The sequence below is a fragment of the Rana temporaria genome, chromosome 12 (genome assembly GCF_905171775.1).
Source record: "Rana temporaria chromosome 12, aRanTem1.1, whole genome shotgun sequence".
Classification (NCBI taxonomy): domain Eukaryota; kingdom Metazoa; phylum Chordata; class Amphibia; order Anura; family Ranidae; genus Rana; species Rana temporaria.
In genome coordinates, this window is record NC_053500.1 from 30,439,962 (window position 1) to 30,467,871 (window position 27,910).

Below are 27,910 nucleotides of genomic sequence, written 5' to 3' on the forward strand. Positions count from 1 at the left end.
TAGATGCCCTGTAAAAGAACAAATGGCCAATGCAGTTTTCAATCCCATATACATCTATACACTGAGATTTATGGGTGGTTGTAACTAGTCTTTGAAAGATTTTTCCAATAAAGGTCTATGTATCAAGGCAAGGATTCACTGACAATACCCATACAACAACACATTTCAGTCATTGAAGTATAACTAAAGGAAAAACTTTTTTTTTAGTTTTGAATAGAGTGCAGAGGGATTAGAATACTTGTCAGTTTTTATTGCTGTCTGTGCCTTTATTAGGGAGACTTGCCCTCTTTTTTCGTCCTGTTTACCATTAGCCTGAAAGTAAAAGAAAATCCCAAGTTTTGAGATGTCCCCAGAAAAGTAATAGCGGGGAAATCTTTCAATTGGGGCACTTGTTCTGGTGACCTGGGGGTCCCCAAGGAATTCCTTAATTTGCAGGGATATTCTCTCACTTCCTGCTTACATTTTGGACCTGAAGTGAAGGGAAATCTCCCCAATGGAACACAGATGGCAAAATAAAATCTGACAGGGGTTAGAACTAGGGCTGGGGAAAAAATCAATTTGAATCGTGAATCGAGTTGCAAGGTCAAATCGATTCAGATTTTCAGCAAATCAATTTTTTTTTCACACGCTGACACTGCGCCGGTCCTGAGGAGCTGCAAACAGGAGTTTTTAGGCGAGGCCGCGGCTTTGGCTTAGTCTGCCGACAGCTCCTCAGGACCGGCGCGGTGTCCATCAAAGAAAAAAACTCGATTTGAATCATGAATCAAGTTTTTTTTTTTTTTAAATCGCAGATTTTTGGGGGGGGAGAAAATCGCCCAGCTCTAGTTAGAACCCTCATTTACTCTATCCAAAATAAAAAAAAAATTGCCTATAGTTCTACTTTCATTTATAGCCACTGGGTTTGGAAAATCTGAAGCATTTATAAATCTTGCAGAAATATTCAGCGCTCTTGCAGTCTCTTCATTCAACCGACCAACGAGATCTGCAGAACATGAACTTTAACCAAATAAAATGTTTTTAGTTTATTATTTATTTGCCTTTTTAGCATCAGAGCATATATATCTTTTGCCTAAAGTCTCCAGCAAGTACTGTTTGAGTTTGTCTTGCGTGTTTCTGAAATTATTTTTTGCGTTTGATTTTGTATTTTTCTTACTTTTCATGTGTTTGATTTTACATCATGTTTAATTTATTTAATGTCTTGTGCTTCTCTATGTTTAACAATTTACTTCTCGAAAGAATGACGCAATAGTCTAGTAGTTTAATCATGAAAGGTCTGAGGGTACACATACACATTTGGTTGCATTCCAAAATATTTTAACAGTTTAAAGTATATCTATAGCCAAAACTTGTATTTATATATAAAGGATTGATAGGAAATGGTGTAATAGGGTAGTAGGAAATTATTCAAACCTGTCTAATATATTCACATATTTTATATATTATATATCTATATATACACACACATACACAGTATCTCACAAAAGTGAGTACACACCTTAAATTTTTGTAAATATTTTATTATATCTTTTCATGTGACAACACTGAATAAATTACACTTTGCTACAATGTAAAGTAGTGAGTGTACAGCTTGTATAACAGTGTAAATTTGCTGTGTACTCACTTTGTTGCCAGCAGTTTAGACATTAAAGGCTGTGTATTGAGTTATTTTGAGGGGACATCAAATTTACACTGTTATACAAGCTGTACACTCACTACTTTACATTGTAGCAAAGTGTAATTTCTTCAGTTTTGTCACATGAAAAGGTATAATAAAATATTTACAAAAATATGAGAGGTGTACTTACTTTTTTTGAGATACTGTGTATGTGTGTGTATGTATGTATATATATATATATATATATATTTATATATATATATATATATATATATATATATATATATATATTAGGGGTGCACCGAAATGGAAATTTCAGAACCGAAACAAAACCGAAATAAAAAAAAAATTCAGTCCGAACCCGAAACCGAAAATAACTTTTTTTTTTTTTAAAGATGCACATTGCACTGAGTGAGACGCAAGGCACTGTCACTGACCTAGGAAGGCTGGTGATAATATAAAGTTGGCCATTGCACTGACTGAGGCATTCTGCACTGAACTGATATAATAATTTTTTACAATATATCATACCTCACTCAGCACATCTTCATTTACATACAGATTCAGCGCCTCATCATGCAATATGTTGTATATATGTGTGACATTATTTACTTGTCCATTTTAATTTGACTGCCTCATACCTCACCTAGTGCAATACACAGACGTCACATCTTTTATCATATAATATATAAAGATGTCTGTGTATTGCCCGACATCTTTATATAATTAATTATTGATATCATATATTATATAAAAGATCTTAGATGTCTGTGTGTACTGCACTAGGTGAGGTATGAGGAGGATAATAACAAAGCATTCATTCATATATTTAAAAAAATGGTACATGACATAGACCTAGTCAGCACCTTGCAGGCTTGCATTTAAAAAAGAGATTTTAATACAGCTTACCTGTAAAATCTTTTTCTTGGAGTACATCACGGGACACAGAGCGACATTCATTACTATATGGGTTATATAGAGTACCTTCAGGTGATGGACACTGGCAATCTCAAACAGGAAATGCCCCTCCCTATATAACCCCCTCCCATAGGAGGAGTACCTCAGTTTTGTAGCAAGCAGTATGCCTCCCAAAATGGTCCCCATAAGAGGGGTGGGAGCTCTGTGTCCCGTGATGTACTCCAAGAAAAAGATTTTACAGGTAAGCTGTATTAAAAATCTCTTTTTCTTTATCGTTACATCACGGGACACAGAGCGACATTCATTACTATATGGGATGTCCCAAAGCAATGCTTACAATGAGGGGAGGGAGAACATCTCCAAGACAAAAGGATTTAATTTAGAGAATACTCAAATCATAATAAATCCAACTTAGTTGAGAAAAATAATCTTAAATTTTAAATTTAACTCAAAAAAGAGGAGCCCCCGGAATCCGAGGGTCTCAAACTGCAGCCTGCAGCACTGCCTGCCCAAAGGCTGTATCAGAATTCCTTCTTACGTCCAACTGGTAGAATTTTGTAAACGTGTGGACAGAAGACCAGGTTGCCGCCTTGCAAACTTGAGCCATAGAGATCTGGTGGTGTGCTGCCCAGGAGGCGCCCATGGCCCTAGTAGAATGAGCCTTTAATGATACTGGAGGAGGCAACCCTTTCAAGCCGTAGGCCTGAGTGATTAATTGCTTAATCCACCTAGAAATGGTGGACTTTGCAGCTGCCTGCCCCTTCTTGGGCCCATCCGGTAATATGAACAGCACATCTGTTTTCCGGATCTTCTTTGTAGCTTTAAGATAGGCCTTCATGGCCCTGACGATATCCAAGGTATGCAGCAACCCTTCCTTTCTGTAAGTAGGTTTAGGGAAGAAGGATGGTAATACCAAATCCTGGTTCAAATGAAAACTGGATATAACCTTCGGTAGGAAGGAAGGATGAGGGCGGAGAACGACCCTGTCCTTATGAAAAATAAGATATGGTTCCTTACAGGATAAGGCCGCCAGTTCCGATACTCTTCTTGCGGAAACTATGGCGACCAAAAATACTAACTTCCTTGTCAGTAAAACCAAAGGAATTTCAGCCAACGGCTCAAACGGTTGTTTCTGTAAACTTGACAGAACAAGGTTTAAATCCCACGGGCAAAGCGGGGATTTAACTGGAGGTTTAATACGTAAGACCCCTTGAAGGAAGGTCTTAACCAGCGAGTGGGTGGCCAGCGGCCGCTGAAACCACACTGACAGAGCAGAAATCTGTCCTTTGATTGTGCTTAATGCCAATCCTTTATCCACTCCTAGCTGGAGAAAACTTAAAACTCTATCAATGGTGAATTTGCGAGGAAGCCATAGCTTGGACTCACACCAACCTACATAGGCCTTCCAGACCCTGTGATAAATCACCCTAGAGACCGGTTTCCTGGCTCTGATTAGGGTAGAGATTACTTTCTGAGACAGACCTCTACCCCTGAGAATCAGGGATTCAGCTTCCAGGCCGTCAAATTTAGATGCCGTAAGGCAGGGTGGAGGATCGGACCTTGCGATAGCAGGTCTGGCCGTAGAGGAAGAGTCCAAGGGTCTCCCACTACCATCCTTAAGATTAGTGAGTACCATGCCCTTCTGGGCCATGCTGGAGCTACCAGGATGACTGGTATGTGCTCCACCCTGATCCTGCGCAGCAGGCGGGGTAGTAACTGAAGCGGGGGAAACGCATAAAGAAGTTTGAACTGATGCCAAGGGCAAACCAGCGCATCGGTTCCGCAGGCCATCGGATCCCTTGAGCGGGACATGAACCTGTCTAGCTTCTTGTTGAGTCTCGATGCCATGACATCCACGTCCGGCACTCCCCATCTTTGGCAGAGTGCTTGAAAGATTTGTGGATGCAGAGACCATTCCCCCGGCCATAGAGTCTGGCGGCTTAAGAAGTCCGCCTGAAAGTTGTCCACTCCGGGAATGAATATTGCCGATATGCAGGGCACATGAGCCTCTGCCCATAGGAGAATCAAGCTCACCTCTCTCTGAGCGGCTTGACTCCTGGTTCCCCCTTGGTGATTTATGTATGCCACAGCCGTGGCATTGTCTGATTGAATTCTCACCGGGAACCCCTGCAATTTTGACGTCCAAGCCCTGAGGGCTAGTCGAGCAGCTCTGAGCTCCAAGATGTTGATGGGCAACTGCTCCTCTAGCTTTGCCCAAGTACCTTGGCGAGTGCAACCATCCAAAATTGCTCCCCAGCCTGTCAGGCTGGCGTCTGTGGTCACTATCTTCCAAGCCACTGGGCTGAAAGATCTCCCCTTCAGTAGGTTCTGAGGGTCTAACCACCAACACAGACTTTGTCGGACTCTTGATGAGAGCGGCAACAGGATATCCAAGGCCTGTGGCCTTCTGCTCCATGCTGACAGGATGGCTGCCTGCAGGATGCGAGTGTGACTCTGGGCGTATGGTACCGCCTCGAATGTGGCCACCATCTTGCCTAGTAACCTCATACATAGGCGAATAGTCGGTTCCTTTTTGCTTAGAACCAGTAGGATTAATTCCTTGATGGCTTTGACCTTCCTCAGAGGTAGAAACACTCTTTGTTGTTCTGTGTCTAATCTCATGCCGAGATATTCCAACTGCCTTGTGGGCAGGAAAGCTGACTTTTCTCGATTTAGGACCCAGCCGAACTTCTCGAGGTATTGGACCGTGAGGGCCACTGCTCGCTCCAAGCCGGGAGACGAGTGATCTATGACTAGGAGGTCGTCCAGGTATGCTAGGATCGTGACCCCTTGGATCCTTAGTTTGGCTAGGATTGGAGCTAGGACCTTCGTGAACACCCGGGGGGCCGTAGCCAACCCGAAGGGAAGCGCCACGAATTGGAAGTGACGCGAAGCCACCATGAAGCGTAGATATTTTTGATGTGGCTGATAAATTGGAACATGAAGGTAGGCATCCTTTATGTCTATGGACGCCATGAAGTCGTCCTTTTGGAGTGTGGCAGCTGCTGACCGCACGGATTCCATCCGAAATGAGCGGATCTTTAGGTATGCATTTACCATCTTTAGGTCCAAAATTGGCCTGACATCTCCATTGGACTTCGGGATGATGAATAGGTTGGAGTAGAAACCTAGTCCCTGTTCCAGGACTGGTACCTCTACTATTACTTCCTGGGAAAGTAGATGATTTAATGCCGACATTAATGCGGCTCCTTTCTCCGGATCGTTTGGAATCCTCGACTCCTGGAAATGAGGAGGAGGAAACTTTAGGAAATCTAATTTGTAGCCCGTGGCCACGGAAGACCGTACCCACTCGTCGGGAATGCTGGCTTCCCAAACCTCTGAAAAGAGTCGCAGCCTTCCCCCCACCTTCGTGGGTGGGGGCGCCCCTTCATAAGGGCTTGGGGGCTGGTTTTGCTGGTTTGCGAAACCACTGCTTTCTGCCTCTAGCAGCCTGTCCTTGAGACTTGCTGTTGAAGCCGAAGTTTGCTTTCGCAGGAGGCCGTCGATACTGTTTGGCATTAGAGGGCCCCTGCCCAGGGGAGTACTGTCGTTTAAACGCAGGCCCCTGAAACTTCTTCTTAGTTGGCAAGAGAGTACTTTTGCCGTTTGAAATGGTCTGAATGTATTTATCTAGGTCTTCTCCGAAGAGTCGTCCTCCATAGAAGGGAAACCCTACCAGGAGCTTCTTGCATGGGGGCTCGGCCTCCCAGCTCTTTAACCATAAGAGTCTTCTCATATGGATAAGGGATAACGATAAACGTGACGCTTGCTGGATAGAATCCTTAATTGCGTCTACTGTAAAACATATGGCCCTAGGGACATCCGAAAATTCTTCTGCCTGCTGGGCAGGAATAAGTTTAAGCATCTGCTTAACTTGATCCGATAATGCTTGAGCAACCCCAATCGCAGCCACCGCTGGCTGTACTACTGCCCCTGCCGTAGTGAAGGAGTTCTTAAGTAGTGCTTCTAAGCGTTTATCAACTGGATCCTTGAATACCTGTATGTTTTCTACAGGGCATGTTAACGACTTGTTAACACATGAGATGGCTGCGTCCACTGCAGGAGTAGCCCATTTCTTGGAAAATGTATCTTCCATAGGATATAGGGCAGAGAATCTTTTAGGTGGTAAGAAGATTTTATCTGGCTTGTTCCAATCTTGGAACAAAACTCCCTCTAATAGAGGGTGGATCGGAAACACTGCATTGCTTTGAGGCGCCCTCAGTGAGCCCAAAGCTGAAACCGTCGATACCTGGAGATCTGGTACTGGCAAGTTGAATGCATTATGGACCAAGTCCGTTAAGGCTTGAATCCACCAGCCCTCCCCTTGGGAGACTGCTCCAGACTCCTCTGTATCCGGATCTTCGATCCCTGAACCTACTTGGTCCTTGTCCAAGAGATCGTCCAATTCCCCTGAGGAAAGGACCTCCTCTTCTGAGGGTCCACGCTCGGGCGACGGAGATCTAATCCGTTTACTGCCCCGCATAGCTGTGGCTATCATTTTTCCCATTCTTTTCTCCATCTCTCTTAAAGAGGTGAGTAATACCTCGTCCGTGACCATCTTAGGGTTGGACTGACCCGCGCCAGCTCCAGCCCCAGATCCCGATGGCCCCAAGGCTCCCTGAGGGGAAAGCAGCGGCATAGCTTTGTCCGAGACCTCAGACTCTCTGGGGGAATCCCCACCTCTTGTACCCTCTGACCCGGATGCCATGGTACAATACCGAGGTACACCTGCTACCTATTGGTACTTGGAACTATAAAAGTTAATTGCCCAAACACCTGTTTGGGGGATAAAAAATGCTTCCTCTCCCCTAGATGACCTTTTTTTTTTGTTTTTTTTCAAATCCAGGAAAGAAAAATCATTCTGTCCCCCTGAGTAGTATTGCAAAAAAAACTATGAGATGGAAAGAAACAGCCTATTTCTAGGCTTGAAAACAGTCTTCTGAAGACTGCAATATTCTTTTTGGCCACTGTGTGTCCTCGGCGCCCCGTGCTGCCGCTCTGGTCTTTCCTCCCCAGTTCCAATGTATCGAATGCTGTTTTGGAACGAAAAGGAAGGGCCGCCCCTTCCTTAAACCACTGACCCGCCCTTCCCCCCTCAGCTAAACGGCGCGAATTGCGCCTATAACACGTGAACGCGCGCGCGCCCGCTGATAGGGGGGGGGGTTGGGGGGAAGGGAGCCTCTCTGCTCCAGCTGGAACCACGAGGAGGTCAGCGTTTTGCCTGCTTAGTAGGCTCTGAGGAGGAAGACTGATGGAGCATCGCCTGGAGGCTTGCAGGTAAGCATAGCTCTCTGACACACACATACATTTTATATTACACAGGCCCTACTCAAATGCTTTTCCAACACTACAAGGGAGGTCACTTCTTATGGGGAAAAAATACACATAGAGCCATCCTATCATTAAGATATGTGACTAGTTTGCCAGATGCAGCGCATAACTTTAGGCATGTCCCCTGTGACCCCCCAGAAAAAACCTGCTAAGAACCAAGTTCCGCAAGTTTTCCCCTCACTTACCTGCTCCATGCCGCAGGACTTTGCCAAGCAAGAGGCCCAATCTTCCCCCATCTCCGTGGGGATGTCTAGACCTTCAGGCCCTGGGTTCCTATGAAGGATCCACTGTCCTGGGCCCATATAGCACTCTGGCAACAGAAACATTAGGCACCCAAAGGTTTCTAAGTTCTGGGCCCAGGGTCCAGCTCTCTAAAAAGAAAAGCATTATGGGCTATACCCCAAGGGTTTGGGGTCCGGTTACTGACCACTTTAGCGCTGAGGCCTTTGGACAGAACCGGTTAGCTCACCTAATCCCAAGGATGCGGAGGCAAGCTAAACCATGACCAACACCTAAGACACTGGCGTAAAAACTGAGGTACTCCTCCTATGGGAGGGGGTTATATAGGGAGGGGCATTTCCTGTTTGAGATTGCCAGTGTCCATCACCTGAAGGTACTCCATATAACCCATATAGTAATGAATGTCGCTCTGTGTCCCGTGATGTAACGATAAAGAAAAGGCCGAGTCGCGCGGGGCACATTAATCAAAAAATGGCACTATAGTCAAATACTGGTGGTCTGTGACAGTCAGTCACAGACCTTACCTTAACTTCTGGCGTAAGTGAGTCCCGCCGTCGGTTGATGAGGTGAGCAGCTTGCTCGGAGTCACACGGGGTTGGATGGCGCCCAGCCCCCACAGAACGCGGACTTCACTGTTGACTGTCAGAGGGGAGCCGCATGGACAGCCGATGGTCGGACGTCACAACGCCGACGCTGGCAGTGGCAGAGCAGGGGAAACAGGAAATGAGCCGTACGGACGGTAATTTAGTCCGGCTCTGAGGTGGGTCATTATCAGCCAGTATTTCTGTTGTTTCGGCATGACCCAAAAAACACAATTTTCGGCCGATATGTATCGGCACCGATATATCGGTGCACCCCTAATATATATATATTTATATATATATATAAAATATAAATATATTGAGAGAGAGAGACAGCAGTAAGAGTTTGGAGTTATCATCTCTTTCTGTCTTAGTAATAAAGGTGACCAAAACAAACAAAGAGGATGAATGTCCCCAGAGAGGACACAGACAGAAATAGAAAGCTGACAGAGGTTCTAACCCTTATGCACTCTAGCCCCAAAAAAGTTTTGGCTATACATACACTTTAAAAATGTTCCCACCAATGCTCACATGTCTACAGTTGAACTCTGACCATGCATATGCTATGAACTGCTGTGAATCTTAAAACTGTTTTAATTTCTGATATGGCTTTTCCACTGGCAGACTGAATCACCCACCATATCTTTGAAAGATATCAGTAGAAAGATTTTCCTGCAGAAAAGTTAGTGTCTCTGCTCTCTTTCCACAAACCCATAAAGGCCTTGTCACTCTCTAGAACCCATGTTCTACAGTCATTTAATATTGACATCTCATGGAGTGCGCATGCTGGCGGTATCATCTGGCTTTGTAATGGCCGCAAAATTTTGGGACAACTGATAGCTTCAGTGAGCAGATCTTACTATTGGAGCCCCAAAAACATATCAGTTACCAATATGTGATCCAGTTTGCCAGCAAGCATGCAAAAATGAAGTACTAGCTTGAAGTAGATTTGGTCTTCATTTGTATGTAGTATTTGTAAAACATGTTAGATGCCTTTTAGCTTCTAGTTGCATATTTTTTATCCTTGTGCTATGGTATAAAGTCCTCTGAATGGGGAAGAAGACAGTGGGAATCATTTATCAGTTTTTATCAAAAAATAACTTCCTGTTTTGGACCACGGTCACCTATTCCTTTTGATCCTCTGATGGAAAATAATAATTTGAATGCAATGGCTTTCTGATAAGGTATGGGATCAATTCAGGTGGTTCTTTTTAGAGACACATTGATAAATAAGGCTCACTGTGTAGTGATCCTCCTCGATCAAACACCATGCACCAAGTGCTGCCATGACATTTCCTCCCCTGCTCAGGAATTCTCCTTGGGATCACATTAGGAAATGCAAATTATTGCTTTGAACAGCGCATGGAAAGAAAAATGCTATTTTGAGATTCCGGTGTAGATAGCACGTTTTATTTTAGGAAGTGACTGTCAGACCACATAACAGTGTATCATATAAATACGATCTGTTTTTACAGCAGAGAAATAGTCATGTGAGGTCTGGGATGTGAGTGATAATTTGCACTGTGATTCAATCACAAAATGCGTGTACCAGCTGCATAATTATATTTTGCATGCCTGGTGACTTTAGATCAATGCACATCTTCCTTTGCATTGATACATAGACCCATCTCATTTGTAATTCCATTTTGTACTCCAATGACAAGCCTAAACAAGACCATTCCATTCTGTTTTCCGTGTTGCAGGTCTGTAGTCTATTTTGTATACATACACCACTGATTCCACATCCCAATGCATGTAACCCCATTCTCACCATAAACAGCAACATATACAGTATACTAATTCTGAGGGTTTGAATAACTAAAGGCAAACAGGATGTTCATTTTGTTCAGGGAAATTTCACTAGTGAATGAGGTAAAACTCTTCTGACTTCTGTCATCCAGTCACGTGCAAAAATACGGGTTTTTATTTTCCTTGCATATGCTTGGGTATGTTTTGTGAAATTAAATTTCACCGTATTCATTAAGTTAAGGGAAAAGTATTTTCCAAAGTGAGAATTCCCTTGCAAATTAAACAGCCCATTTGCCTCTAGTAAATCAGACCCTGTATCGTCCCTCTTCAGGTTAGAACATACATTCCCTCATGTCTTCTGTTCAGCTTTGCATATCTCACCCTGACTTCAATCCTATCACATCCTAATCCTAAATACTTTATTTTTTTACTGCATATTCCACCTCATCATTTTTTCTTTCTCCAGAATAAAAATCTCAACTCTATCTCCTAACTTCAACTTTACATATTCCACCTAATCTATTTATGGGTAGTATGAAATAATAAAACAGAGATAATGGGCTGCACAGGGTTTTACAAGCTCCTCTGACCATTGGAAAACCTTATTATTATGCAGAGATTTTTTTAATAGACACAAATATCTGTGTTCTCTTGTTATGGAGAGAAGGGAATGAAGCATTCACCACACATGTCCCCCATCCACCACTTGGTCAAGTGGTGAAAAGCCTTAAGGTGCCTACAGCCTACAGCTCTAAAGAGCTTCTCAAAGGTGGGAAACAAAATGTAGGTTGAGTATACAGTACCATTCCAGTATTCCATCTGATACTGAGAAATTTACCCTTGTATCCAAAGCTCTAGCTTTGAATATTTTAATGCAATTGGTTCTAGATCTGGAGAGTTGGTCCATAGCTACTCTTATGCCGCTTACACACGGTCAGACTCTTGATCGGGCAAAACTCTGTCGGAATTTCCGACGGAAAAATAGAGAACCTGCTCTCTATCTAAGTCCGTCGGAAATTCCGACGGAAAAAGTCAGATGGGGCATACACAGAGTCGGAATATCCGATGAAACGCTCCCATCTGACATTTTCCATTGAATATTCCGACCGTGTGTATGCCCCATCGGACTTTTTCCGTCGGAATTTCCGACGCACTTAGATAGAGAGCAGGTTCTCTATTTTTCCGTCGGAAATTCCGACAGAGTTTTGCCCGATCAAGAGTCTGACCGTGTGTATGTGGCATAAATGTCCTTAAAGTAAACCCTCAGTGACTGCCCATATCAGTCACTCACACTCAATTTTGCTATTTGTTTTTATATCAGGTATGATAATGCAAAACTAATCCCTACTAAGTAATCCAACTCACTAGAGAAAATTGGCTGCATACAAGCCATCGTTTTGTAGCAAATACTATAATATTACTTAATGAAGGTAAACCTTAAAGTATAACTAAAGGCAAAACTTTTTTTTTTGTTTTAGAGTGTAAAGTGATTAGAACACTTGTAATTTTTTAGGGCTGCCTGTACCCCCATTTACATTTAGGATTGAAAGTGAATGCAAATATTGGGTTGTCCCCCAGAAAAGTAATAGAGGGGAAATCTTCCAATGAGGACACCATTTCTGGTGACCAGGGGGTCCCCAAAGGTTTTCAGGGATTTCCTCTCACTTCCTGTTTGGCTATGGGACAGGAAGTGTAGGCATATCTCTGCAATGGGACACAGATGGCGAAAAAAATCTAATAGGGGTTATAACCCTCCCTTGCTCTTTTCAAAATGAAAACAAAAAAATATATATTTTGCCTATACCCCCTGTAGTTCTACTTTAAGGTTCCCTTAAATATTGTTACTAAAACCAGTGAAAATATTGGGTGATGTGATTATGTGTATGCAAACACCTCTGGCCTAAATGTTTCAGGGGAATTGCTAACACAAAACTAAAGCTGAGGATGTCTGAGGACTTCCTGCCTGCATTCTCAAATGATTCAACAGAACATGTTCAATCACCATCCATCTGGGTTCCGACTGTGGCTCCATACCCCTATTCAAATCTATTAATTAACTAGGATTATTTGAAGATTAAATTGATCCCAAGATTGAAGTATAAGCATGACACTTGAGGACAAAGTAGGATAATCCTGTTAAAAGCCATACAATATAATCATATCATCTGCATATCTGTTCTACAGCCAAATATCATACCATATTTTATCAACTTCATGTATCCGAGATCCTGTATCCAACACTGCATACTGTCCTTCTTCATATCTTTATCTTTCTTTTCAAAATTATTATAGTTTTATTCAAACTCATTTTCTCTCACTCCCTTTTTCTCTAATTTTACAGGTGCTGAAAGGATTCCCAGAGTGCCTCCAAGCAGATATATGCCTGCACCTCAACCGCACCCTGCTTCAAAACTGCAAAGCCTTCCGCGGTGCCACCAAAGGATGCTTGCGGGCCCTGGCCATGAAGTTCAAGACTACCCATGCCCCACCAGGGGACACACTGGTTCACTATGGAGATGTACTGACTACTCTCTATTTCATCTCTCGTGGGTCAATTGAAATTCTCAGGGATGACATTGTGGTGGCTATTTTGGGTAATTCGTTTTCTTTCGCCTTTGCTTATACTTATACTAGGAATGATTGAGAATATATCTTATCAGTGTTAAGGGATTTTCTTTAGTCCCACGTTAATACATATACTCAATATTACCCTCAAATTAGACAGATACATTGATGACATGCGATTTTCCTTTAAACTCTGCGTTATTATAGAAAAACTTACGTTTTGTTTTTGTCTTTTTTTAAAAGAACATAGTTCACTTCCAACACTATTCCTTGCCCGTGTTTTTGGCTCACTGTTTGATCATTTACAGCACAGGTGGCAAACACAAGGCCCGTGGGCCGAATCCGGCCCTCCAGGCCATTTCATGTGGTACTCGCACCTCTCCTGCAGCTCCAGCGCTCCTCTGGTCCTACTCCAGACCCTTACTTTCTGCTTTCAAGTAATGCATCCAGCTTCTTCCCAGCAGCAGCATAAGGAAAGGGGGGTGCATTGTGATGTAAGGGAGAGTGGGGGACTCAACTTCTGATGGTGGGGTGGCTCTTGACATCTAATGTAAAGGGGAGGTGGTGCGCTGGACATCTAATCTTACAGATACAAGCGTCCCTTTTGAGGGCAATCATAATGCTGATGCGGCCCAGAATGAAATTGAGGTGGACACCCCTGATACAGTTAGAGCAAATCCTCCATTCAGTACTCAGTAAAAATAAAAAAAATAGTAAGAGAACTGGTGAAATGCCTACCTTCACTTCTGTTCACTATCCTGGTGGCTTGGATGGCGGTATATAAAATTTCATTGAATCTTTGATGTAATTTCTTACAGACTAGTAATCAACTAATGTGCTGGCCAAGAGGGACATTTATAGTTTGGGGATGGTCCCTTCCTGTTCCAACATGACTGCACACCAGTGCACAAAGCAAGGTCCATAAAGACATGGATGAGCGAGTTTGGGGTGGAGGAACTTGACTGGCCTGCACAGAGTCCTGACCTTAACTCGATAAAATACCTTTGGGATGAACTAGAGCGGAGACTGCGAGCCAGGCCTTCTCATCCAACATCAGTGCCTGACCTCACAAATGCACTTCTGGAAGAATGATCAAACATTCCCACAGACACACTCCTAAACCTTGTGGACAGCCTTCCCAGAAGAGATGAAGTTGTTATAGCTGCAAACGATGGGCAAACTCAATATTCAACCCTACAAACTAAGACTTGGATGAGATTAAAGTTCATGTGTGTGTAAAGGCAGGCGTCCCAATACTTTTGACAATATAGTGTAGCTTCAGAATGCTTTCATGCTACCAATAAATGGATGTAGAGCAGTACAGGTCATGCAGAATTGATTTTAAGGCCACTGAAAAAAAAAGACAGACCAAATGAGCCCCTCACATAATTTATCTCATGTCTCCTTATATCTGAAGTTCACTTTAACTGGAAATATTTTCATCTTTAGTGCTTTTTATCTTGTTTTTCAGGAAAAAATGATATATTCGGAGAGCCAATCAGCTTGTATGCACGTCCTGGAAAGTCCAATGCTGATGTGAGGGCTCTGACTTATTGTGACCTTCACAAGATTCAAAGAGAAGATCTGTTGGAGGTGCTAGACATGTACCCAACCTTCTCAGACAGCTTCTGGAGCAACTTGGAGATTACCTTCAACCTGAGAGATGTGAGGAGGTTACAATACAATGTAGAATAGGTTGCATTTTGCTAAAAACAAGACTTAAACTAGCCATGCATGTATAGATTTATTTTGTTTAGTCCACATATAGAATACTCCATCCACACGAAACAGCGTGGATGAAGAAGTCTTCCCTGATGGCTAGTTTATACTGGTAGCTGACACCTGTAGCTGTCAGAATACCCGAAGTGTGACTGCATCTGATTGGATGCAATCACTGTCATGGCCAATAATTGTTCACCCAGCTATTTAAACAAAAACAAAGAAAAAAAAAACAACTTTTACCAAACCGAGTGGTGCCAGCAAGGCCACCCATGGCTCAAATTTCAACTGTTTTAGTTGCAATAGGCCAACATTTGAGCGTTTATGGCAGTCTTTAGACTACAGAGTGCATTACGTCAGCTAGTGTTTAGGAGAGGTGTACAGATAGTTTTACTACCCAGGAGGGTCATTTTTTAGGGCTCAGTGTTTTAACCACTTAAGGACCGGACCAATATGCTGCTAAATGACCCAAGGGGTTTTTACAATTCGGCACTGCGTCGCTTTAACAGACAATTGCGTGGTCGTGGGACGTGGCTCCCAAACAAAATTGGCGTCCTTTTTTCCCCACAAATAGAGCTTTCTTTTGGTGGTATTTGATCACCTCTGCTGTTTTTATTTTTTGCGCTATAAACAAAAATAGAGCGACAATTTTGAAAAAAAATCTATATTTTTTACTTTTTGCTATAATAAATATCCCCCAAAAATATATATAAAAACATTTTTTTTCCTCAGTTTAGGCCGATACGTATTCTTCTACCTATTTTTGGTAAAAAAAAATTGCAATAAGCATTTATCGATTTTTTTCGTGACTGCGACATAATGGCGGACACTTCGGACAATTTTGACACATTTTTGTGACCATTGTCATTTTCACAGCAAAAAATGCATTTAAATTGCATTGTTTATTGTGAAAATGACAGTTGCAGTTTGGGAGTTAACCACAGGGGGCGCTGTAGGAGTTAGGGTTCACCTAGTGTGTGTTTACAACTGTAGGGGGGTGTGGCTGTAGGTCTGACGTCATCGGTCGAGTCTCCCTATAAAAGGGATCACTCGATCGATGCAGCCACCACAGTGAAGCACGGGGAAGCCGTGTTTACATACGGCTCTCCCCGTTCTTCAGCTCCGGGGAGCGATTGCGATGGAGCGGCTATAAACGAATAGCCGAGACGTCGTCCCGGATCGCTCCCCACGTCTAGGCAGGGACGTACAGGTACGCCAATGTGCCTGTACGTGCCATTCTGCCGACGTATATCTACATGCGGCGGTCGGGAAGTGGTTAAACAAGTAAGGTTCAATAAATTATAAATACTAATTATGACATCTAACGAAGTTAGAAAACTATTTACAAAAGCCACGATAGAATAGCTGCACAAGTTTCAACCCCGGTTATGTGGTGCTAACGCATTTTGTAATTCTTTCCATTATCAGGCAGACAGTATTCCACGCTCCTCTATAAGTGAGGAGTACAACTGCAGCTATCGTAGGACACGTAGATGCAAACAACCAGGAAGACGTAGAAAGAAAAATGGTAAGAGTCAAGCATACAAAAACACTTGGTCATGTAGCAATATTTGTGTTTTAATGTTGAGTGTTAAATTTGATCAATACAAACCACTTAGAAATGTTTCATTGACTTTCAGCTCTTCCATGTCTCGCAGATGGTCTTGAGGATCTGAATTCTGATGCTGAACAGTATCACACTTACTCTGAAAGGAGCAACATCCAACGGCCGATGAGCAGGGAACAGTGGGATGATTTGGCCAGCAGCACCACTCCTTGTTCCCAAACCAGTGATGATGAAACCAAACCACTAAACTCAGGTTGCATGGATAGGCTGGCTTCCACAGAAAAACAGGAGTTCATCCCCGCAGTGGTCAATTTGGTGACAGCCAACATTAGCAACCGAGAGGGGGGCAGGAAGGTGCTGGAGACAGTGGAGACATATTCAGGTGATTGATAACCTTGACTACGTTTTTGAATCTTTTTTCTCATCCTAGAGCTAGACGGAACAGAAAAAGTTCCCTTAAGATATGAAACATATCCATAGTTGAGGGGGGGTCAAAACCGCTTTTCAGTAAATTGCATTGCAGCCAACGCATAGACTTCCATAGTGGAAAGAATCAGTAGAACATAATACAGTAAAACCTTGGATTGAGAGAATAATTTGTTCCGCAAACATGCTTTTAATCCAAAGCACTCGTATTGTAAAATTTCCCCATAAGAAATAATGGAAACTCAGATGATTCCTTCCACAACCATTTATTCATAAGTCCATATAAAAAGATTATAGCAATGTAATAGATTGTGTAACCATAAAATGTCCATCCACAAATGGCAGCCTCCACAAGGGGACTAGAAGCAGAGAAGAGAGACGCCTCTAAGGCCGTGTACAGACGACCAAACATGTACGATGAAAGCGGTCCGCCGGACCGTTTTCACCGTACATGTCTGGCCGGGGATTTCTGTACAATGGCTGTACTAACCATCGTACAGAAATCCGCGCGTATACACTACGCGCGGCGTGTCCGCGGCGTCGCCGCGACGATGACGCGGCGACGTGGGCGGGCCTGCCAGTTAAATGCTTCCATGCGTCAAACTCATTCGACGCATGCGAGGGATGGCGGGCGCTCGGACATGTACGGTAGGTCTGTACAGACGACCGAACATGTCCGAGCGGGCAGGATTCCAGCGGACTGTTTTAAAACAAGTCCAGGAATATTTGCCCGCTGGGAAAAGGCCCGGCGGGCAAATGTTTGCTGGAATCCTGCACGCTCGGGCCTACACACGACTGAACATGTCTGCTGAAACTGGCCCGCGGACCAGTTTCAGCAGACATGTTTGGTCGTGTGTACGGGGCCTTAGTGTAGCAATATGGTTACATTTAATGAAGGTACAACATTTTGCAACTCACATGCAGTGTGGGTCGGTGGATTTTTTTTGGGGGGGGGGCGGCAAACAATATAACCCCCCTCCCCACCCCGGCCGATCAGTAGCACTGACTCCATCGCCGGCAGCTTCCCCTGCTTGGCGGCGGCCTCCCATTCTCCTGCTATCCACAGGTCATCACGGCGACGGCAGCTTCTATTTCCGCTCTTCTCCTCGGCCAAACAGGCGTCTTCTCTTTTCGGCCAATCAGAAAATGGGTCTTGAACCTGCGTCTGTTTGGCAGGATTGAGGATCAGTGTTTCAACAAGTGTAAACTAGCCCTTACTGTATTTGCCCTACAAACCAGAAAGTATATTCTATACAAATATATACTTAACCAATGTATATAGAAAGAAAGTTTAAAAACCAGCAACACATATTGATAAAAAAAATTACTGTACATCAAACACATCTCTTATTTATTTCTATGAAATTATCAAAATACAATACATTACCTTTAAATTAAATACAATGTAAACATTTGGGATTAGCCTCACAAAATGAGATGGCCCAGTTCAAATGCAACTAATAACCAGGTCTGAGCTATTATATACTGTATTTTGCATTGCAAATTCCAAAGACTTGTGAATACTGTGTTCACCAAATTATATTACATTAAATATTAAACGATAACTGTACATATGGAAGAGCTATCCTTTATAGGCCCACCTCCTCCTTCCAGAATCCCCTCCAAGTGCTTTACTTCACTGTCTGCATGCCACAATCTGTGCTATGCAGCCCCTTAAGCACTGCAAAGCCTCTTTTCCAAGAGTTTCCCTGCCGGGCTTTGCTTCTCTAATGCATGAGAATGGATCCTTGTGTGGGAGAAGTAGAATGGGAGTGACTGTGCTGCTCTGGTGGAGAAGGTAACTATAACATTGAAAGGGATGCTAGGCGGAGGAGGCCCTATACAGGGTAATGCTATTCAAAGTACAGTTAAAGAGGCAGTGAAAGTGAAATCCTGATAGCCCCTATTTTTCAAAGATTATTTCTATTAGAATTTAAATGGTACAGTATCACAAATAAGAAAACACAAAGAATACAAAATAAACAAAGTAATGCCTTGCAGCGCCTGCAATTCTTACCTTTTAGCTTTAACCACTTAAGCCCCGGACCTTTAGGCAGCTAAAGGCCCAGGCCAGGTTTTACGATTCGGCACTGCGTTGCTTTAACAGACAATTGCGCGGTCCTGCGACATGGCTCCCAAACAAAATTGACGTCCTTTTTTTTCCCACAAATAGAGCTTTCTTTTGGTGATATTTAATCACCTCTGCGGTTTTTATTTTTTGCGCTATAAACAAAAATAGAGCGACAGTTTTTTGCTTTTTTCTATAATAAATATCTCCCAAAAATATCTAAAAAACATTTTTTTCCTCAGTTTAGGCCGATACGTATTCTTCTACCTATTTTTGGTAAAAAAAAAAATCGCAATAAGCGTTTATCGGTTGGTTTGCTTAAAATTTATGGCGTTTACAAAATAGAGGATAGTTTTATTGCATTTTTATTAATTAATTTTTACTACTAATGGCGGCGATCAGCTATTTTTTTCGTGACTGCGACATTATGGCGGACACTTCGGACAATTTTTACACATTTTTGGGACCATTGTCATTTTCACAGCAAAAAATGCATTTAAATTGCATTGTTTATTGTGAAAATGACAGTTGCAGTTTGGGAGTTAACCACAAGGGGGCGCTGAACGGGTTATGTTTCACCTAGTGTGTGTTTACAACTGTAGGGGGTGTGGCTGTAGGTCTGACGTCATCGATTGTGTCTCCCTATAAAAGGGATGACACATTCGATGCAGCCGCTACAGTGAAGCACGGGGAAGCTGTGTTTACATACGGCTCTCCCCGTTCTTCAGCTCCGGGGAGCGATCGCGGGGGGGTGGCTAGAAATGAATAGCCTCCCCCTCATCCCGGATCGCTCCCGCACGATTAACGACCGCCGCATGTACTGGGGGGGTCCCAATCGTTCTGCCTGTCCGTGCCATTCTGCCAACGTATAAGTACATGCGGCGGTCGTTAAGCGGTTAACAAACCTTCTGCAAGCAGTTCCCCAGCCCCTTCCTTATACTTACCCGAGTCCGATCTAAAGCCAACGCTATGCACAAGAACAGAGGCTCTCTCTGCTATCTCTCTCCTCATTGACAACAGTGAAAGCTATTTGCTCCCGCTGCTGTCAATCCTGCTGTCTGTGTCAATAGATGCAGACAGCACAGCCTGAGATTGAGCATGCATGAGGGCCCCCATAGGAAGTGGCTTGCTATGGGGCACTTGAAAAGTGAAAGGAGCCAGGAGCACCAGCGGGGGGGACATGAAAATAGGAGGATAGGGGCTGCTCTGTACAAAAACATTGTGCAAAAACACAGAGCAGGTAAATATACAATTTTAAAGAAAAAAAGTTAAATTTAGAATCGCTTTAACTTGTATTAGAATTAGTAATCCCCCCAACCCCTGTGCAATACTATTCATACATAAGAGAGGTAACACTGGGAAGGTCCATTGTCTAAAAATAGACAAATATACAACCTCTACCCGTGCCATATCCTAATTGTCTTGTATAGGGAATGTTTAGCAGGAAACATATCTGCTTGTTTGGTTGGACTTTACTGGCACCCACAAGAGAGACGGAGTCACTTATTTATTAAAAAAAATATCAAAACTTTATTATACAAAATAGGACCAGGGCATGAACACGCATACACTGCCACATTTTTAAATTGTGAAGTATAGATGTTTGAACAAGAGGTGTTGTGTACAAAAGTATCTAGAATGACTTATGTAGTGATGCGACAATGCTATTTTTAATGAGTACTAACGCAAAAAGCATGATTTTTTTTTAAATATTTTGTATAATAAAGTTATGCTATGTTTTATAGATAAGTGGCTTTGTCTCATGTGGGTGACAGTAAAGTCCAACCAAACAAGCAGTATGTTTCCTGCTAAACATTTCATATACATTCTCCCACACATGTGATAGAAGGAGCTCATTCTAGTGGAGGACCAGTGAAATGCCATAGACATAAACGATATTTATAAACTAGCTGCATCATTACATGTCAAAGGCATATACAAATACACCAATGGTTCATCATCTACGAGGAGGGAGAGAGCATAGTCCCACCTCCCTCTACATACATAGGTGCCACATATATCCATCAAGCACATTATAGGAAAGGAGCCCACATAGCCCACATTTATAGCAAAGTTTATTCACCGATCTGCACTACCTCGCCAACTGCCCACCCCTTTGGGTAACATGCTTTCTTGGTCTAATGCAGTGGAGTGCTGTGTGACATGGCTTGAATTTGAGTGGCCAATTGCAAGGCTCAAACACTGTTACATGGATGGGACATTGGCATCATCAACCCTGATAAGCTCTGACACCTCCAGTACTGGAGGCAGAGAAGGGAGGTGAATTGGGGAGTATATCATGCTGCAGAGTGGGCTATCAAGAAGCAATCTCACTTTTCCCTGAATGGGTAGGTGGCATTGTTTTTAAATATGACCTGAAAAATATTTCTTTAGTAAAGAGAATTGGAGCAAATGATTCACACCTGGTTACAAGCTTTTGATTACAGGGAAAGCTTGATTAAAAAACTTCAAAGTTGTTTTTTGTTTTGATATTGGTGTCTAAAAAACATCTGTCTATTCTTACATAGACAAAATCAACATTTTAGGACTTGACGTTGGTCAGTTAGGCTGCTTTCACATTGGGGATAGAGCCGCGGTGACGGTATAGCCGCGCTATTTGTAGCGCGGCTATACCGTTGTATTTACCGCGATATTCGGACGCTAGCGGTGAGGTTTTAACCCCCGCTCGCGGCCAAAAAAGGGTTAAAACCGCCCGCGTTGCGGGCAGTATTACCGCGGTTTCCCATTGATTACAATGGGAAGGCGTGGTATAGGAGCGGTGAACACACCGCTCCTATACCGCAGTAAAGATGCGGCTAGCAGGACTTTTGGAGCGCTCCTGCTAGCGCACCGCTTCAGTGTGAAAGCCTTCGGGCTTTCACATTGAACACTACAGGGCAGGTTTTTTTCATGCGGTATAGCAGCGCTATTTTTAGCGCTGTACCGCATGAAAAACGCCTCAATGTGAAAGGGGCCTTAGTCTCTATAGAAGTGCAGTGGACAATACTGGTCTCAACTTGAATTAACACAGTTGAATGCTACATGTCTTATCCAGGAATATGCCCTGTAGCTTCATTCACAATAGGTATTGTCTCTAAAAGGACAAACACAAAGCAAATGCAATATGACTGTAGTCCAAATGGAAGAGTGTATACCCTAGAGCAAAGAATATCTTTCTAATGAGTTTCTATTTACAGATGTATTTCTCATTTGTCTTCTGAAATTTGCACATTACTTTTTGTTATTATTTTGTTATTATTCTCTAATTTTCTTCTTTTTTTTTTGCCTAAATCATAAATATTTAAAGTCAAAATTTGTATTACTTTCCCAATTTAGCATCTCCTATTGAAGTTCCCAACTTGTTTAATTTCTGGAGTGACCACCGCTCATCTGCGTGCCCAGAGACCCTTCAACATATTTCAATGGTGCATAATTCTCTGGACCCCCCACTTAGCCCTGAAGACCGGCCCGGAGAGATTGAATCCAGATTGGAGCTACTGCAGGCTCAACTAGAAAGGTGTGACAGACCAACTAGGGAAAAAGAAAAAACAAATCTATATATATATATTTATTTTGCAAAAGCCACAGGTCTTAGGCCTCGTACACACGACCGAACATGTCTGCTGAAACTGGTCCGTCGGACCAGTTTCCGCGGACATGTTCGGTCGTGTGTACGGCCGACTGGACAATTTTCCGGCGGATCGGACAGGTTTCCAGTGGACAAATGTTTCTTAGCGTCCTCTGGAAGCCAGTCCAGCGGACATGTTCGGTCATCTGTACGACTCACCAGACATGTCCGCTTGGCCGAAAGCCCTCGCATGCGTCGAAGTGATTCGACGCATGCGTGGAAGCATTGACCTTCCAGGGTCACGCACGTCGCCGCGGCCACATCACCGCGTTCGCTGTCCGCGGGAAATTTGGTCTGATGGTGTGTACAGCCATCAGATCAAAATCCGCCAGCGGACATGTCCGATGAAAAAAAAAACATAGTCGTTTCATGCTTATTTTCCAGTGTACATTATCCCAAATTTTGGGTTGTCCCCAAAAAAGTAATAGAGGGAAAACTTCCAATTGGGGCACTAATTCTGGTGATCTAGGAGGCCCCAAGGGATTCACTTAATTTACAGAAATTCTAGTTTTACTATGGGACAAGAGATGGAGACACAAATCGCAATAAAAAATAAATAAAAACATTTGCCCATGGTTCTACTTTAAGTATGAATTTTTCAAGTTGACCTCAAATCCACAACCCAGACCATTAATCAGCTAAGGCTGCATATATAAATAATATTGTAACTTATAGTAGTTTTGGGTGCACAATAATCCTCTCTACATTCTGAGGCCTCGTACACACGACCGAGTTTCTCGGCAAAAATCAGCAAGAACCTTGCTGGGAGATATTTTTTTGCCGAGGAAACTGGTCGTGTGTACATTTTCGTCGAGGAAACTGTCGAGAACCTCGTCAAGCCAAAAAGAGAGCAAGTTCTCTATTTCCTCGACGGGAGTCTGATTTGGCTCATCGAGATCCTCGACGGCTGGTTTTCGACGAGAAACTTGAACGTGTGTATGCTAAGAAACCCATGCTTGCTCAGATTAAAGTATGAGACGGGAGTAAAAGTAGCATTTGTAATGGAGATAACACATTTTTAAAGCTGTAACAGACTGAAAAGTGCAAATCGTCTCTTACCAAACTTTTATTTAACACGCAAACACATGAAATTAGCAAAAGCAGCCCCAAGAGTTTAGCCAGTGGAATCGAACTTCCCCTGCCGTTGTATGTGTTGTACGTCACCGCGTTTGAGAACGAGGAGATTTTGGCTTGACAGTGTGTACGCAAAGCAAGCTCGTCGAGTTCCTCGACAAGCCTAACAAGGAACTCGACGAGGAACTCGATGTGTTTCGCCGGTCGAGTTTCTCGGTCGTGTGTAAGAGGCCTAACACTAAACCTCCCTGTAACCCCAACAATCACAGAAACCATCCCGGTTATAAATACAATCTTTGTTTTCCCTTCCACCTCTCTTGTGCTGGGGGTCCTCCGAGCCAAAGACCAACCCCCTCTGCACAAAATATACAAGTGCCATTACCTCAAGGCTAGAATCTATTGTTTTCTTTGAAAAATTTGGCCCATCGGTCATAAGGAACTAATTATCAATTTCAATTTCTCCCACAGGCTGGAGACCAGAATGTCTTCAGACATCAACATTATACTGCAGTTGTTGCAGAGACAGCTATCCCAGATCCCCCCTGCATATAGCCCCATCTCTCCCAGCTCCCACACATTAGGTCTTTATCACTCAGCAACCAAGAGCCTGGATCCTGTACACAGCAGCCCATCTCTTCCAGCAGACTCCCCCATCTCTCCTCTCCAGGTAAGGTGCAGTTTAATTATCTAAAAACAAACAACTTTATAAAAAGTTCATAATGTATTTGGTATATATGACAACATATGGATCACTGATATGTTTTTAACAATGAACACAAAAAAGCTCATGTTTAAAATTGCTGAATCTTCTCTTAAGATATTTACAACGCACAGCTCCGGTAGCATACAGTCATTCAGGCCTGATACTTTCTTCATGTCAGTTTCTTTTCTTTTACCATATTTGGCTTGCAGCCATTTGCTGCTATAGTGTAGCTACAGTCCTCTTATTAAATGGTGAGCTATATTTCATCAAGATGGTAAAGTAGTGATATTGCCGGTAAAACCATACAACATACATCTGGAGCCAAAGTATGAACTATTTCTGTTTGAGGCTGGGTTCACACGGCCGCACGGAGCGGCTCACAGCAGGAGTCCACTTCAGGTCCGATTTCAATCCGAATTTTTGCCTGGATTCGGACCTGAAACAGACCAGAAGACGCACAGGACTTCTGAGCAATTCGCACCAGAGCCGCTCTGGAGATATGAGAACCGGCTCCATAGAGAGACAGTCACAATCTCCTGACATGCGAATTGGATGCGGAGAAAAACCTCATCCAATTCACAATAGTGTGAACCCAGCCTAAAGGCAGTAGGAGCACTACAGTACTTTACACATGCCTTTATGTGTTGCTTAACCACTTAAGGACCGCCTAACAAGGATATACGTTGGCAGAATGGCACGGCTGGGCACAGGCACGTACCTGTACGTCGCCTTTAGGAGCCCAGCCGTGGGTTGCGAGCGCGACCCGGTCCGAAGCTCCGTGACCGCAGCGGTGGGACCCAATCGCCGCTGGTGTCCTGTGATCGGGTCACAGGAGCTGAAGAACGGGGAGAGCTGTGTATAAACACACCTTCCCCGTTCTTCTCTGTGGCAGTGACACTGATCGTCTGTTCCCTGATATAGGAAATGACGATCAGTAATGTCACGCCTACAGCCACACCCCCCTACAGTAAGAATCACTCCCTTAGGGCACACTTAAGCCCTTAGTGCCACCTAGTCGTTAACCCCTTCACTGACATTGTCATTTTCACAGTAATCAGTGCATTTTTATAGCACTTTTTGCTGTGAAAATGACAATGGTCCCAAAAATTTGTCAAAAGTGTCCGATGTATCCGCCATAATGTCGCAGTCACGAAAAAAAAAAAAAAAAACGCTGATCGCCGCCATTACTAGTAAAAGAAATTTTGAGAAAAATGCCATAAAACTATCCCCTATTTTGTAAACGCTATATCTATTGCGCAAACCAATCAATAAACGCTTATTGCGATTTTTTTACCAAAAATAGGTAAAAGAATACGTATCGGCCTAAACTGAGGGAAAAAAATGTTATATATGTTTTTGGGGGATATTTATTATAGCAAAAAGTAAAAAATATTGCATTTTTTTCAAAATTGTTGCTCTATTTTTGTTTATAGCGCAAAAAATAAAAACCGTGATCAAATACCACCAAAAGAAAGCTCTATTTGTGGGGAAAAAAGGATGCCAATTTTGTTTGGGAGCCACGTCCCACGACCGCGCAATTGTCTGTTAAAGCGACGCAGTGCCGAATCGCAAAACCTGGCCTGGGCATTTACCTGCATATTGGTCTGGGTCTTAAGTGGTTAAGGGAACCCAAAATTGTTTTAAAAAGGCTCTGTACATTTATAGGTTTATCTTTTAGCCAGTTATTTATGCATTTGTTCATGGTTTGTTTTGTTTCTACAGAGTCCTGGACTGACTGACTACAATGACTTAGAACCTCTTAACCTTAAGCCGAATGATCTGCATCTGAGCACTAGCCCCCAGGAACCTGTTGGCCCGATTCCTGGACCTGGACTTTCTCGGGCTCACATTGTCCCACCTCCAGAACCCCACACCCAGGCAGTTCTAGGAAGCTTCCGGTTCCCTTCTCTCCCTGAGCATCTGGAGTGCCCTTCTCCTCCAGACTTGGAATTTCATAGACACCTTTCAGACCCAGTTCTTCCTGGAAGTTAGGGATGTGGAGAAAGCTGCAGAGGGAGATTGCCTGTTCTCAAAAGTGGAGAAGGGGAGAAAGATATCTTAGTCCGAGTTCCCTCTCCCATTTATGCATAGGATAGATTTCATGTGGGCATTTTTACCAGAAGCGGAGAAACGACGAGAATGCACTTCCAAAGAAGGCAGATCAGACCTCAAGGTGATGAGAACTTTTTTTTTCCTGCAGAAAGGGTCCCTGCCCCTTCAAGACTTTATACCAACAGATAATATTATGCCCTAGTAAGATTCTACTCTATGGAAAAGACTTACAAAGTGGCAGTCAACTGGAAAGACTCAACTTCTTTGTCAAAAGCCCAAGAAAGAGGGCAGTGTCAATGCAGTGTTGAAGACAAGACACAATAAAGCAAATTTCTAGTTCTTCCATCCCACATACAACCTGTGTACACTAAGCATGCACTCTTCAGGCTTTAGGTAAAAATAGTATAGGCAATGTCAGGAAACATTTCACAAGGAGGTTCATAAATGATAGAGCCTCTATCAAAGGAAGGGGAAAAAGTAATTGAAGTACGTGGTATGGTGAAACAATGTATAACTCAACCATAGACTTATAGGGCATCTCTTTTTCTAAATAATATACTGTACTGACAACCAACAGAAGTATGCATACATTTTTAGACTATATCATAATATATGAATTATAGATGGAATATTTAACAGCTATCTAAGCACATAAACAGTATAAACACCATTTAAAAAACACTGCATGGTCAGGATAAAACAAAAAGGGCATTTACTGTATGCAGGACTGAGCCACAGACAGAAATCATATCTAATATAATAATGTTATTCCAGATTAAGAAGTTTGCACAAAATCACTAAGGGGGGGGGGGGACAAATATGGTTACCACACAGAATGCTTAGCCAGTTTAGAAAATGGCTGTTCCCATACAACTAATTTAAATCTTCCTCCTTGCTGTATCTGATTCCTAATTGCTGCTAAACCACAACTAGAGTAATGATGAAGTGATGGAGATTTAGGTAGCAGGGAGCATGAGATCTGTGTGTATGGGGAAAATAAGTTATTGTCTCTAGCTATGTGAATTGTAATGGATCATCCCAAAGTCTTCCACTGCTGAAATCTGGACCAGAGTTCAAAATAGTGCCGACAATAATTCATTAATACTGGTTAATATTCCAAAATGCACAGCACTAAAGTGCTAAGTGAGAGCGTAATAACAAATGTGTGCTGCAAACTAACTTCTCAAGTCAAAAATAACTTTTAATACTGCTCACTATATTTACCAACATTTGTTAAATTTTATAATTTCATGACTGTGATTGTGTTTAAAAATGTTTGGCTTTTCAACTAGAAAAGTAACAGACTTAGTTTTTGAAATGAAAATAATTTTTTTTTAAGGTGCCCACAGACATGAAAGGACAATATTTGCCACGAATGTTCAAGGCCAGACAGGAAATGTTAATACAGAGGGGAAAATTATTATTTGCTCCCCTGCAGATTTGCTAAATTTGTCCACTTACAAAGAAATAAAGGGTCTATGATTTTTATATCATAGGTGTATTTTAAATGGTAGAGACAAAAAAATCCAGAAAAAACACACAATACAAATGGTATAAATTGAGTTGCAGTTCATTGAGTAAGATAAGTATTTGATCCCCAAGCAAAACATGACTAATGCCTTGTACACACGATCGGAATTTCCAATGGAAAAAGTCAGACGGAACTTTTCCATT

General features: G+C 42.8%; 1 protein-coding gene and 1 long non-coding RNA gene across 3 annotated transcripts in view; one reads left to right on the plus strand and one right to left on the minus strand.

The window, feature by feature from the left end:
* KCNH6 (potassium voltage-gated channel subfamily H member 6) overlaps positions 1 to 26,586 on the plus strand; it is a 231,965-nt gene extending 205,379 nt beyond the window's left edge. The window contains exons 8-14 of one of the 2 annotated variants that reach the window (XM_040330701.1): positions 12,776 to 13,028; positions 14,471 to 14,664; positions 16,147 to 16,246; positions 16,359 to 16,667; positions 22,116 to 22,296; positions 23,950 to 24,148; positions 25,907 to 26,586. In XM_040330701.1, the coding sequence (XP_040186635.1) occupies positions 12,776 to 13,028; positions 14,471 to 14,664; positions 16,147 to 16,246; positions 16,359 to 16,667; positions 22,116 to 22,296; positions 23,950 to 24,148; positions 25,907 to 26,176 (1,506 nt within the window). In that variant the 3' untranslated portion in view covers positions 26,177 to 26,586. The remainder of the gene's footprint in view (positions 1 to 12,775; positions 13,029 to 14,470; positions 14,665 to 16,146; positions 16,247 to 16,358; positions 16,668 to 22,115; positions 22,297 to 23,949; positions 24,149 to 25,906) is intronic. The other variant, XM_040330702.1, reaches the window with a different exon arrangement.
* LOC120918857 overlaps positions 1 to 27,910 on the minus strand; it is a 94,848-nt gene that overhangs the window by 45,534 nt on the left and 21,404 nt on the right. The gene's annotated exons all lie outside the window — the stretch shown is intronic.